The following is a 14,637-nucleotide window of genomic DNA, read 5'->3' on the forward strand; positions in this document are numbered from 1 at the left end:
ATGTGGGATTTAAACAGATGTACATTTTGGTTATGCGTCCTACTTTAAATGGAAAACCCCTGTAGTCTCCTGGTACTGCTGGGATTGGCATTTGTTTTCATTAGCTTGTATAGAACTAACTGAGCAAAATAACTCAAAGATGTTATTAATCAAATATGACTGTTCTAAACTAGTTTAAATTGTCACATATTATTAGTTTTCAAAGTAAAATTTGTTGAAAAAGATTGTAGAACATTTGGTTTCAAACAATCTCCAATAATAAAGTTACATTTTTCAATAATCTGTCCTCGATTTGAACACCAGAAAGATTGCAGCTACGGATCACGAGCCAACGGATGCCCGCAAGTCTTTTCCCTGTTTTGATGAACCTAACAAGAAAGCCACCTACACCGTCTCAATAAGTCATGATGCTAATTACAACGTACTGTCCAACATGCCAGTAGAGGTAAGTCAGCATGTGTGTTTACCACCACAATAGACTTTATGTGCTGTATTTAAATTGGAAACAATTGGTATTTGTGTAAAAGTACAGTGAGTAAAAGTTGTAGAAAAAGTATACATGCCTGAAAATGCAAAACAGTCAGTGGTGAATTTAGGTAATCTCAGTTTCACTGAACGCGCTCCTGTGATTGGCTGGCACATCATGGAATGGGTGGGGGTTGTTGTCCAGCGTTATATTTATCTTGGACGATATCAGCCTGATGGATGTTGTCCCAGCGTGCAACAGCATCCACACTCGCCACAAATGACTCTTAGAAAATCCTAAGCATTGTCCAACAGATGTTGAAAGACCTCAGCTGCCTTGTGAAATAGAGACAGCTCTGGCCCCAACTGTAGAGTTCATTAGTAATCAAGCATGACCAGAGGAAAACAGATTTTTTTTTTAAATCGCAATGATTTACTGTAATTTGATACATTTTTAAACCTTATAATGTTTTAACGATATTTACCAATTTTCCAGTAGATTTCTATGCATTTTAGTATTTTCAAGGTCAACAACTGTTTTGGTGTTAAGCACTTTACACGCCAGTTGTTTAATAGCGAGGAAGCAAGAAAATCCTCTCACTTAAGCTAGCTGTGTCTTTATGCATTATCATCCTTTGCACCCATTAGCATAACATCGTCTATCTTAGCATGTGATAAAAAAGTTCAGTTGGTGTGGTGGTGAGTGATTTAGGTTGACATTTTTTACCATCTAACTGAGTGTAGTGTAAACCTTATTCTTTGTACACCTGTCACAGATGACAGTCAAGTTCCTGCAACAGGACGATCTCAAAGCACAACTGTTGAGATGGTGCTCTTCTTGTCATAATAGGGCAGAAAATCCAAATAAATTTTTGCTGTCTATCTCCAGGGCTCCCCTCAGCAACTACCAGGCAATAAAATTAAAACCACCTTTCAGAAGTCTGTTCCAATGAGCACCTATTTGGTATGTTTTGCTGTGCACCAGTTTGCCTACGTAGAGAGAACTTCAGCCAGAGGAATTCCCGTGAGTTTACATTTATATGCCACTATTGCAGAGTATTGATAAGATTCATTCATTCACACTGTTGGATTTATACTGTCACACACTTATTTGTATTTTTCATTCTTTTGCAGTTGAAAATCTGGGCCCAGCCAAGTCAGATCAGCACAGCTTTGTATGCAGTAAATGTAACCAAGCTCATTTTTGACTACTTTGAGGAATATTTCAACATGACATACTCCATCTCAAAATTGGGTAAATGGAACACTAACCAACCTCTGTGATATGAAACAAAAAACAACAAAAAAATCTGCCTCTGAGCCCAAGGCGGGTGGTATGTGTGTTAGCCTAATAATCCTGGGACCACTTTGGATATATCCTTCCACATGGATTTGGTGCTTGGGGCCTGTTCTTATGCTGCCATGACCAGAGGCTGAGTGCTGTCCTTATGATGCCATCCTCTTCCTCTGTACCTCGATAGTGTAAACCCATGATGTCTTGACATGATTGGCAGATGCTTATTATTCCATCTGGGTATCTAATGACTGATAGGGTGTATGTATTGATGGTTTGGATCTTATCAATACTGTTCTGGCTTCTCAGCTCCCTTCTTGTGTTATTTGGCTGATATTGACCTTCATGCCTTTTTATCATGGTTCCTGTTGACCTGTGGAATATCTAGGTACTTGTATACAGTGGGTAAAATAAGGATTGAACATGTCACTAGTGTTATAAGAAAATATATTTCTAAAGGTGCTATTAATATGAAATTCTCACCAGTCTGTAAAAACCCATGCAATCTAGACAAAGAAATCAAGCCATAGATGTTCACAAATAAAGTATGATAAAGAGAAACGACACAAGGAAAAAGCATTGAAATGTATGTATTCTTTAATTTAATAACTTTTGTTGATGATGATGACTTCAAGACACCTCGTATATGGAGAAACTAGCTGCATGCATTGCTCAGGTGTAATTTTGGCCTATTCATTCACACAAACAGTTTTCAAATCCCGAAGGCTCCACCGTCTATGTGCTCTGAGATTTAGTTCATTCCATAGATTTTTAGTTGGATTCGGGTCAGGTCATTAGCTGGGTCATGCTAGCAGCTTTCTTTTCTTTCTCTGAAACCAACTAACACAGAGGTCGGCAACCTGCGGCTCTTTAGTCCTTATACTGCGGCTCTGCGTGGTTTGGGAAAATAAATTAGAAGTATTTAGCTGAAGTGTATTTTATTTATGTTAGTTCTGTTTTAACTTGTACTTCTAAATTGTTAGATTATTGTGATATTGAAATCTAAAAAATAAAATTATATTCTATTATTTCTTCATTGCTCAAAATAAGCGTCACACTCGTGGAAGCCGGTGTACCCGCCGAAACGCCGTGCATTTATCGAGACTTTCAACCCCAGGTAGGCCAGTTATGGATCTTCGGATCCACATTATGTCAGCAGCTGTTCTCCACCGTGAACTATGTTACAAACAAACACGCTCACGCCTCACAGACGACAACTTACAGTCCTGCGTAAAGATGAAAGTGACTTCGTACAGCCCCGATCTGCAGACGCTGTGTGCAGAGGTTCAGGAGCAGAAGTCCCATTGTAAACATATCACGGCAGATCCGACGATGTTTGCATGACAAGGTTTCTTTATAGGCCACTTTTCACACACGGTTGTTGTACGCATACAGCTGTGAGACTTTTATCAGAAACTCAGCTGGAATAATAATATGGCAACAGGAGGAGATAGATGCCACTGATGGCAAGACATGAAAACGCCCCACAGTGCACAGAGGGTCCCACTTGAAGCTTAACACCCTAAGGCTCCATGTGGAACGAGGAAGGGTGAGAATTAGTGAGCATGAAAGCCACAATCCAGGATGAAATATGGGGCATACAGAGGTCAGAGTTTGAGGGAAAACACACACATACCAGCCTCCAGTGGGGGAGAGGGAGATTTTTTTACATTTGTTTTAACTCTGTCTCTCTGGGTTTTTTTGTTTTTAATACAAATCCCCCTCTCGCCGCTGCTGGGTTTTTTATAACATCTCGGATGTTGCTCCTGGGATCTGCTGGGGCCACTCGCCTAGCTTGGGGGTCACTGCACAGAGCGCTCCGTGTACCACTGGGACCGCTGTTACCTTCACGCTCCACATCTTCTCGAGCTCTTCTCTGAGCCGTTGGTATTTCTGTAGCTTCTTGTGTTCCTTCTTCCTGATGTTGCTGTCATTCGGTATTGCTACCTTCTTCTGTTTGTCTAACACCACTATGTCTGGTTGGTTAGCCATCACCAGTTTGTCTGTCTGTATCTGGAAGTCCCACAGGATCATACCACAGTCATTCTCCACCACCCTTGGGGGCGTCTCCCATTTTGACCTCAGGACTTCCAGTCCACACTCGGCACAGATGTTTCTGTATACTACGTATACTACTATGTCTTTCCTAGTGTGATGGACCTCAGCTTCTATGGATCTTGTGCTCAGAGCTTGTTCCTGTGCTGCCATGATTAGCGCCTCTGCGCTGTCTTTCAGTCCAGCTTTGTCCAGCCACTGGTAGGATTTCTCGATATCAGCCACCTCCTCTATCTGCCAGTGGTACATACCGTGCAGGGGCCTGTCCTTCCATGATGGTTCCTCTTCTTGCTCCTTTTTCTTGGGTTTCTGCTGCCTGAGGTATTCACTGGCCATGTGGTCATTTGTGGCCATCTTTCTTATGTACTCGTTATTATCCCGCAGGGTACCTGAACACAGGCAGGGCGTAGGTGTTGATAGCCCAGATCTACTGTTCAGTAAGCTATCACGCCCATGATCGGATTCCCTGCTGGGATAATAAGCTGGCCAAAGAAGGAGATGGAAGCCACTGACATCAAGACCAGGAGGCTCCTGACCATGCACGGAGGGTTTCACCCCAAGTCCAGCACCCCGAGGCTGTACTCAGGCAGCAGAAACCCAAATAAGAGGAGGAACCATTATGGAAGGCAGATAGAGGAAGTGCTGACATCCAGAAATCCTACCAGTGTCTGAACAAAGCTGGACTGAAAGACAGCACAGAGGCACTAATCATGGAAGCACAGGAACAAGCTCTGAGTACAGATCCTGCTGTGATAGGCTGGGGTCTATCACAGCAGGCAAGACTCCAGGTGCAGGCTGTGTAAAGATGCCCCAGAGACAATCCAGCACATAACAGCAGGGTGCAAGATGCTAGCAGGCAGGGCACACATGGAACGCCATAACCAAGTGGTCGGCATAGTGTACAGGAACATCTGTGCCGAATATGGCCTGGAAGTCCCGAGGTCAAAATGGGAGACGCCCCCAAGGGTGGTGGAGAATGACTGTGGTATGATCCTGTGGGACTTCCAGATACAAACGGACAAACTGGTGATGGCTAACCAACCAGACATAGACAGACAAACAGAAGAAGACGGGCGTAGTCATATACTTATACTTACTTACTTTATACTTTATTGATCCCTGTGGGGAAATTCCTCTCTGCATTTAACCCATGCACTCAGTGACAGTGGGCAGCCATTGGGTACCGCAGGGTAGCCGTTCAGTGGATTCAAACCCCCAACCTTCCGATCACGGGGCCACCACCCTACCTACTGAGCTATCCCTGCCCCTAGATAGACGTAGTGATGACAGCAACAGCAGGAAAGAGGAACACGAGAAGCTGGAGAAGATATGGTGAAGGTAACAGTGGTCCCAGTGGTCATCGGAGGTAATCATGTATGTGTGTGGTGATTTGTACCTCTCTGCTGTTTGGATCCAGATAAGATAGCCATTCCTGACTTTGGTACTGGTGCCATGGAGAACTGGGGTCTTATCACCTACAGGGAAACCAACTTGCTTTATGATGAAAACCAGTCATCCTCTTACAACAAGCAGCGAGTTGCCAGTGTCATCGCACATGAACTGGTTCACCAGGTACTGTTTTGATATATTTTGATTTTATAGAGAAATAAACCTTTTTCCTGAAAATGTTTTCTTCCACTTTGCTAAATTGCATACTTTATATTTTGTGCTTGAATGTTGTGACTAAAAGAAACATTTTAGAATGAATTACTGAAAGGCCAACTTTATGATACAATTCAGTTTAATTCAAGTCAGTTTAACTGAGCAAGAAATTAAGGAGAATGTGTGACTAGAATCTCCCTCTTGGTAAAGAGTGAAGGGGACCAGAGAAAACGACAGAGTCCAACATTAATTTGGGTCATAAACTAACATAGTGAAGCTCTGTAGGGCAAGCTCAGCCCGCTCAGCGGGGATTTCATCTTATGGTTAATAACAGTGCGGATCAAAAAATGACAGCAGTGATGACGTCGCTGGCACAGTTTAACGTGGAGCCGGAGTCTGGTTACACACGCCACGAGCAAAGAGCCGTCACCGAGACGGTGAGCTCAGGTTGAGTGAAAGTAAAATTGTTAAAAAGTTTCCAAAGCAGCAGCGTTGTTCCTCTAATCACGATTAAAACATTCATTGTGAAAAAATTGTGAGTCCTTCATCAAAGCACCTTATCAAAAAACTCCAAAATCCTGCTGTTTCGTTTACACAGAGAAGTGTCTGCAATAAACCTCCAGAAGTATTAAAATATTTTTTTTTTTTTTTTTTTTTTTTTTCCTTGCCTGTCCCGTTTGGCTCTTTTGCCATCAGAATTATTGTCTAAAGGCGAAGAAAGATGCCCAACGGATTTTCTTTACCAAATTGACCATCCCAGCTTTGCCGTAATGGTCCATTTGATTCACCTGTTATTCTTTATTTTATTTTCACTTGCTGAATACGGGACAGACTTGACTGGGGGAAAGAAAAGGGAGAAAGAAAGAGGGAAAGAAAAACAGTTGAGAAGAGGGACGGGGGAGAAGGGCAAAAAACAAAAATCAACAGAATAAGCAGAAAAAAAAAAAATACATATATCGATCACCTGGATCACCTGTTGAGAAAGAAAAAAGAAAACAAGCAGAAGAAAACGAGAGTAATACAACAAACAACATCACAATGATATATGGGAATATGACAGTAAATACTAAATATTAAACATTATTGTGCAGCATGTAAGATCGACAGCACAGTATGCATTGAGGTAGGAGCCAAAAAGGGTGTAGTTTGTGTGTGTGATCACCCGTGTGTACACCTGTGAGCATGGACGCGCTTGTTTTCTTAAAAGGTTCCCTCATGTAACGATCTGCTAGAGGGTGTGGGGGGCCACTGCCCCGTCCTCCAGGGCATGAAGCAGGTATGGAGGAGATCAAAACTCCAGACATCCAGAGGCCCTCAGAACACAAGAGACCAAGGAAGACCAACAGAGGGGCAGCTGAGCCACTGTCCCAGAAAGAGCTGAGGAGAGTCCCAGATGAGGGGTCACCCAGCAGCCACGGAGCAGAAGCCAGGGGGGGTTGCAGTGACGTGCCCGTGAGCTCCGCCGGCAGCCAGCTGTGCCTGAGTGACCGAGCCCCAGGCCGAGAGGCCGGGGGCACCCCACCCCCGAAGTGGCCCGAGCGAGCCCCAGGCTCCAGGCCCCGATAAGCAGCCGCCAAGGAGTGAGCCGGTGTGTACCCGGACGCCCACCCCCGGACACAAAGAACCACCAACGCACCGATGTCTGAGGGAGTCCGCCCCCGGCAGGGGAAGTGGTGGGGGGAGATAGGCCTCCAAACCTTGGAGGGCCTGAGCTGTCCTCAGAAAGGTGGCGTCTGATACCCAACCTGACATATGGACACAGACATACAGGCACACACAGATACAAACATCCATTCCCACCCTCATGCTCTCATATGCACTTACTCCACACTCAACCAACGTGGAGACAGACATAAAGAGACGCTGTACACACAATCACACTCCCCAAGCGTACTCTACGAACCGGGTCTAGGTACCCTTGCCCCTGGAGGGGGGAACTGCACCCAGACCCAGGTTGTGTTACCCCTTTCCCTGCGGTGGGGAGAAGCAGACCGCCCCGACTCCGCAGCAGCAGGGAGGCCCCACATTCCGGACCCCAGTCGGACGGCCAACTCCTCCTCCTAGCCCCCCGCTCCAGCCGACCGCAGAGAACGAGGGCGAGAGAAGACTCCTAACCTCCCTCCACCCGCTCATTGTAGTGTTGATGTATGTGTGTTCTAAGGTGCATTTAAAACCCAGGAGGGCATGGAGCTACCTGCCAGAGAGCAGCAGGTAAGCGCATAGTCCCTCCTGCTAGCCCTCAATGTCTACGTGTATTTAAAATTGAGAGGTGGGCAACGACGCCAGGGGTGAGGTGTACACCCTGATGGTAATTGGGATTCCGTGTAGCGTGCCCACCCCCAAGATCCTATATGTATGTGTAATGAGGGTGTGAGTAATGTGAATGTCTAAGTTGTGGGATAAAATTGAGGCAGAGGCAGCCAGAAGGGGACAGAGGGGGGGGTTACCTCCTCTGCACCCTGGTGACACACCCCTACTCCAAGGCCCTGCATGTGTGGGTGGTTGTGGTGGAGCGGGAAGAGGGAGGCAGCTGGAGATGGGGAGGGAAGGAAGGGAGGGGCAAGTGACCCCTCCCTGGGGCCAGCTCCCCCGCTGACCCCAGTAGGCACCCCCATACTCCGCGACCCGCCAGGGAAGGGGGGCCCAGGCCCATCCGAACCGGGGCCCAGTGCAGCGGCGCCGCCCGGCCCCACAGAGCCCGGGGCAGTCCACCCAACCCCACCACAGAGAAAACTGCACCCACCCCATCATCCACTCATCTTCCAGACTACATAAGACAATAGACGCCCAGGCTGAGATCTTCCTCCACCTCTCCTGTATCTCCCCCTCTTGCAGAGAGAGTTCCTGAGAGAGGAAAGCTCCTGCAAGATGTGACAACCCCCCCCCCCCCCACACCAGTTGAAGAGCCCCCCTGGTGGCTCGGCGCACCGGCAGCACCCTGCGCCAGTGGTGGGCCCCCATATACCCACCGGCCCACAACCCCGGCAACACATCAACCAGGACCCAGGCCCCCGAGGCCCGGCCAGGGCCCCAGGCCAGAGCCGGAGCGCCCCCAGAACCTCACGCCCGTCCCGGATCCACCCAGGGGCAGCCAGGCTACCAGGTCAGTAACCCCCGTCAGTCAGCACAGACCCTCCCCTAGCCCCGCTGCACGTAGCCACGAGGAAACCGTCACCTAAGAGCCAACAGAGCCCCTAATTGGCCATGACCGCTACCCCGGGTTGAGCCCCCCAAGAAAGATGCTCCCGGGGAACCCCCCGACGCCCTAAGCCTGACCCTACCCCCACACCAATCACAACAGTGAAGGCGAGACCAAAATATGACCCCCCACCCCCACTAGGTGATGGAGCTGATCAGAGGAGCCCAGAGCGATTGATCTGATGTGGTGGCAGAGGCTGTATCAAGACTAATGTAATCTAATAGATAATTTCTATATTGGTTAGAATTAAGATTGTTTTTATTTTTCCAGTTCATGAGGACTGTTTTCTTGGCTATGCATAGGGCAGTGAAAACCATATGGGCTATATTCTTTTCTGAAGTGACATTATCTAAGCTGCCCAACAAACACACTAAGGGGGAAGTTGGAATGTTACATTTCAGACACTTTGATAAGTCTTCACATATCTCGCGCCAAAACTTCTGAACTGGTGGACAGAACCAAAGAGCATGGATATAATTGTCCGGTGAATTGGTTTGGCAGTGTGAGCAGTTGTTGGTAGATGCAAAGCCCATCTTGAACATCCGATGACCTGTATAGTGCACTCTATGTAGTATTTTGTATTGAATTAATTGAAGACTGGGATTTCTGATTAGATGAAAGGTTTTTAAGCAAATCTGAGACCAGAAGTTTTGGTCTAAGTTAACTGATAAATCCGCTTCCCATTTTGCAATAGGAAGTGATATTGATTCATCTGTTTTAGAAAGCATTCTGTATATTTTGGATAGTAATTTGGGGGTTTTAAGAGTAAAAAATTGAACCACACTTGGTGGTGTTTGTAGTTCAACTTGACCCGGTTTAAATTTCTTTTTTATTATGGATTTAATTTGTTGATATTCTAAAAATCTTTTCTTGTTGATCCCATATTGTGTAACTAGTCTGTCAAATGAAATAAATTCTGTTCCTTCTAGTATATGTTCTACATATTTGATTCCTTTACCATTCCAATCTGAAAAGTTTATCATATTATTGTTTTGTAATATGTCAGGGTTGTTCCAGATAGGTGTACGTTTGCATGGGATTAATGAAGACTCTGTCAACTTCAGAAACTCCAACCATGCTGTCAGAGAAGAGCTGATGTTGATGCTTTTGAAGCATTCATGTCGTTGGATGTTTGAGCTGATAAATGGTAGATCTGAAATCTCTAGATTATTGCAAAGTGCTTGTTCTACATCTAGCCAAGGTTCATCTAAAAGGGTATGTTTTAGCCATCCTGAGATAAACTGAAGCCTGTTGGCTAAGAAGTAGTGCTGAAAGTTAGGTAGTTCTAATCCTCCTTTATCCTTGGTCTTTTGTAGTGTTTTTAAGCTTATACGTGGGGGCTTATTTTTCCAAAGGAATTTGGACATATATGAATCTAGAGATCTGAACCAATCTTGCGGCGGTTTAGTTGGGATCATTGAGAATAAATAATTTATTTTTGGTAATACCATCATTTTTATAGCAGCAACCCTTCCCATGAGTGATATGGGTAGACATTTCCATCTAGCCAGATCACCTTCTACTTTCTTTAAAAGTGGGGTATGGTTTAATTTAGTTAGATCTGCAAGCTTGGGAGAAATATTAATACCTAAATATTTTATATTTCCCGATTGCAGTGGAGTAGAAGAGGAATTATGGAAGCAGCAATTAATAGGAAGGACTGTAGATTTTGACCAGTTAATTGAGTAATCTGATATTCTTGCAAAAGAGTTTATCAATTCAATCACCCCAGAGATATTGGTTTGTGAATTTTGGAGAAAGAGTAACACATCATCAGCATAAAGGCTGATTTTATGTTCCACGTTCTTGCATTTTATGCCCTTAATTGCTGAATTCTGTCTAATTGCTGCTGCTAGTGGTTCGATAAAAATTGCAAACAGTGAAGGGGAGAGTGGGCATCCCTGCCTGGTGCCCCTCAGGAGACATAAGCTGGAGGATGTCTGGTCATTTGTTCTGACACAAGCTGTTGGGGAATTATATAATATTTTTAACCAGTTGATGAAAGAAGATCCAAAACCAAATCTGTGTAAAGTTGCAAATAGAAATTTCCAGTTAACTCTGTCAAACGCTTTTTCTGCATCTAAGGAAAATATTGTAGTTTCAAGGTTTTTACTGTATGAGTAGTCTATCAAATTAAGTAATCTACGTGTATTTGTTGATGAGTGCCTACCTTTTATGAAACCAGTTTGGTCAGGATGAATTAAGAGGGGGGTTATTTTCTCTAGTCTCTTCGAGAGAGCTTTGCAGATTATTTTGAGGTCTACATTAATAAGGGATATTGGACGATAGCTTGAGGGATATACAGGGTCTTTGCCTGGTTTTAGCAGGAGATTAATGTTTGCAGAATTCATATTTGATGGAAGTCTGCCCTTTTCTTTGATTTCTAACAACGTTCTGTAAAAAACTGGTGCTAGAATCGTCCAGAATTCTTTGTAGAATTCTGCAGGAAAGCCGTCTGGACCTGGAGCCTTATTATTGGACATACTTATCAGGGCTTCCTGGAGTTCACCTGATGTCAGTGGCGAATCCAGTGCCATTGCTTGAGAGTCTAATAATTTTGGGAGAGTTATGTTGTCTAAAAATTGATCAATTTCCTTTTTAGATGGGTTTATTTGTGGTGAATACAACGTTTTATAGAAATCCCTGAAAATGTTGTTTATTTGTTTCGGTTCATATATTGTGTTCCCAGATGAATCTTGAACAGCACATATAGTTGTTTTTTCTTTATTTATTTTTAGCTGGTTTGCTAGAAATTGACCGGATTTATTACTATGTTCATAATTTTGTAAGCGTAGTCTTTGTACTAAGAATTTTGTTTTTCTATCAATTATCTCATTTAATTCTAGTTTTGTTTTGCGTATTTTGTTCAATGTTTCCTGATCTTGGTGGGACGCGTAGGCTTCTTCTAGTGATTTGATGTTTTTTTCTAATTCCTGAATATTTTTGTTTTCTTTTTTCTTTTTATGTGATGAGAAAGAAATTATTTTACCTCTCATCACAGCTTTCCCTGCTTCCCATAAAACAGAAGCTGATGTTCCGGGAGTGTCATTAAAGTCTAAATATGAAGTCCACTCTTTTTTAAAATATTTAATAAAGTCTTCATCTTTAAGCAGTGATGTATTAAATCTCCAGTTTTTACTTGGCATAGTATTATTCTTGTGCATTAGTGTTAAAGATACAGGAGCATGATCGCTGACAGCTATAGGGTGAATCTCAGTGTCTGAAACGTCACTCAGCAGTGAGCTGCTGACCAAAAAATAATCTAGACGAGAGTAGGAGTGATAAACATGTGAAAAAAAAGTATATTCCTTACTGGTGGGGTGAAGGGAGCGCCATGCATCGCAAAGACCAAAGTCGCTCATATACTGTTTGATTATATTTGTGGACTGCCAATTACGCTGAGTTCCTGCTGTATTGAGCCTATCCATTTCTTCATTCAGTCCAAGGTTGAGGTCGCCTCCAAGCACAAGTGTGCCATCTAAGTGTTCAGAGAGTGCACTGAAAAAACCGTGAAAGAATGAGGGATCATCAACATTTGGACCATATACACTTACAATACATAGCTTTTTATCAAGTATAGATAGTTTAATGATTAAAAATCTGCCCTCTGGATCTATAACTGTATCGAGTACTGTGAAATTAATTTTTTTATGGATTAAAATTGCTACTCCCCTTTGTCTAGAATTATAACAAGCTGAGAACACATTAGGAAACTCAGGTGTTTTAAGTTCATTCGAACCTCTAAGAGGTCTGTGGGTCTCTTGTAAAAGGACAACATCTGCCTGTAGTTTTTTGAGTTGGTTAAATATTTTTAACCTCTTTTCTCTGAAGCCAGCTCCATTTACATTCCATGTAACGAATCTTAGTGCACCCATAGATGTCTGTACATAACTAGAGGTGTACTCTGTGTGTGTCGCTTAGACAGGTGGAGAGAATACATCACTTGTTCATAAATAAGGAGAGGGAGAGAGAGAAAAAATGTGTGGCGAGATGCTCCCTGAGTCTGACTATGTGTTTGCATATTTACTAATATGAGTATGCTTGGCTTAAGTGTGTGTATCCTGTAGGTCTGTGTGCGCTGTCTGACTGATGTAAATGTGCTGCCATTGAGCGCATGACTGTGCGTGATCGTGCAGTGAGTAAGTGTCGAAATAAATGATGTTGTTTGTGGATGAGTGTGGAAGCAGGTGATCGAAGCAGTGAAAGAAAGAAAGAAAGAAACCAAGGACGAGGGTGAGCAGCATAAAAACAAGAGGGGGAAAAGAGAGAGAAAAAAAAAACGAGAAGAGAAAAAAGAAAACGTAAACATTCCAATTAAATCACTGACGGAGAGTGACGGTGTTAATACTGCTATGAAATCACACTTAAGATGCGATTTGATACCGGTAAGTTAAACAGATGTTAATGCAAGTTAGTGTGAGTGGATAGGGAAAGGGTGTAGCGGATTCTTATCTGGTCTGAAGTTAATACAGCCACGGAGTGATGTTGGGGTCGCGGTGGAGCTGTCCGTCCACGTACAGCCGGTCCACAGCGATGACAGCGCGGGAGCCTTTCTGGATGAAGCCGCGTCGGATTGGGAAGAGGACCCTGCGTCGTTCCAGGATCTCTTTGGGGAACTGATCGTTCACGCTGAAGTCCGTCCCTTTTAATTCCCTGCCGCGGCTTTTCACATGTTGCTTTTGTTTGAAGTGGCCGAATTTGGCCACGATAGGACGTGGTCTCCCGGTCGCAGCCCGCATGGGGCCGAGGCGATGCACCCTATCGAAGACGATGTTCTTCACCGTGTCCTCCGGCAGCTTCAGGTGGGTTTTGATGAAGCTTTTTACCGTGGTCTCCGCGTCCTCTCCAGCGGCTTCTGGAATACCAGAAAATACTAGATTATCACGCATGCTACGAGCTTGTAGATCAATAACCGTTTCTTTTATTTTTTTATTTTCTCTATTGAGCTGGGTAACATTTTCTGTGAGAGATTTCACCGACTCCCTTAGCGTGGCATTTTCAGCAGCGAGCGTTTCCACTTGCTGCTGGCTGAACTCCAGGGATTCTCGCAAGCATTTAAATTCCCCGTGAAGAATCTCCACCAGGGACAGCCTTGCGTCGAAACTGGACAATCGCTTGTCGATTGACTCCAGTATGTCGGCAATATCTTTGCCAGCTGGCGATGTTGTGCCGGGGGAATCTGCCGGGCGTTGTCTTTTCGACGACGGCGTCTCAGATTTGGCCGGGGAAGCTGCACTCTGGGCCTTCTTCATCACGAGATCCTGAAAGCACTGATCAATATAATCTTGGAGAGCCTCTAAACTCTCCCCGTTGTTCTCCAGGGTGTTGATGATTGATGATGGGTGTGATTATTTAGACAAATATTGTTAGTTATGAGACAATTGATGAGTGTATTTGGTAATACTGAAGCTTAAAGAAATTTGTTCAAATCTAAACTACCATTTGCTTTAATTTTCCGCCAAAATCTCCGGCGTCTGACGTCAGTTACAACATGAGTCGCTTACCTTGACCGTCACGTCAGAAGTATTAAAATAAATATGAACTCTTAACTTAGTCTGATACATGTTTAAATGATACAGTTTGCTGCAGGCCGACGGCAGCCATCATATTTTACATGGAAGCGATACCGGCAGCAACAGGCGGGAGTCTAAAGGCGCTGGCGTGTGCTAGACCATATTTATTTCAAGACTTTGTAACATTTTTTTTTAACTGAAAGTTAAATAATACAAAATGTTGTGTTATTTAAATTGCATTAATAAAAGCGTTTTCACAAACCAACTAAAATGTACATGTAAAACTCCGAGCCACCGACCTGAGGGTTGTTAGGTTGGACACTGAATTATTATTAATATTAAGAAACATCTGCACCATCATAACGTCTTGTTTTCAGCACCACAAAAACTTTGCATGAAAACAAAACTTCAGAAAGCTGTGAGGTCTTTCTGTCTCCTGTTAATGTCAGAAAGCCTGACAGAAACACATTTTCATGCCTTAGTTTAGATTACATATATATCTTATTTTA

The 14,637-nt window shown here is 43.9% G+C and overlaps 1 protein-coding gene across 1 annotated transcript in view; it reads left to right on the top strand.

The window, feature by feature from the left end:
* enpep (glutamyl aminopeptidase) overlaps positions 1 to 14,637 on the top strand; it is a 38,505-nt gene that overhangs the window by 3,323 nt on the left and 20,545 nt on the right. Inside the window, exons 2-5 of the mRNA XM_085144500.1 lie at positions 304 to 445; positions 1,355 to 1,489; positions 1,600 to 1,720; positions 5,232 to 5,386. Coding sequence (XP_085000626.1) covers positions 304 to 445; positions 1,355 to 1,489; positions 1,600 to 1,720; positions 5,232 to 5,386 — 553 coding nt within the window. The remainder of the gene's footprint in view (positions 1 to 303; positions 446 to 1,354; positions 1,490 to 1,599; positions 1,721 to 5,231; positions 5,387 to 14,637) is intronic.

Source organism: Neolamprologus multifasciatus, chromosome 19, assembly GCF_963576455.1.
Source record: "Neolamprologus multifasciatus chromosome 19, fNeoMul1.2, whole genome shotgun sequence".
In the NCBI taxonomy this organism is placed as follows: domain Eukaryota; kingdom Metazoa; phylum Chordata; class Actinopteri; order Cichliformes; family Cichlidae; genus Neolamprologus; species Neolamprologus multifasciatus.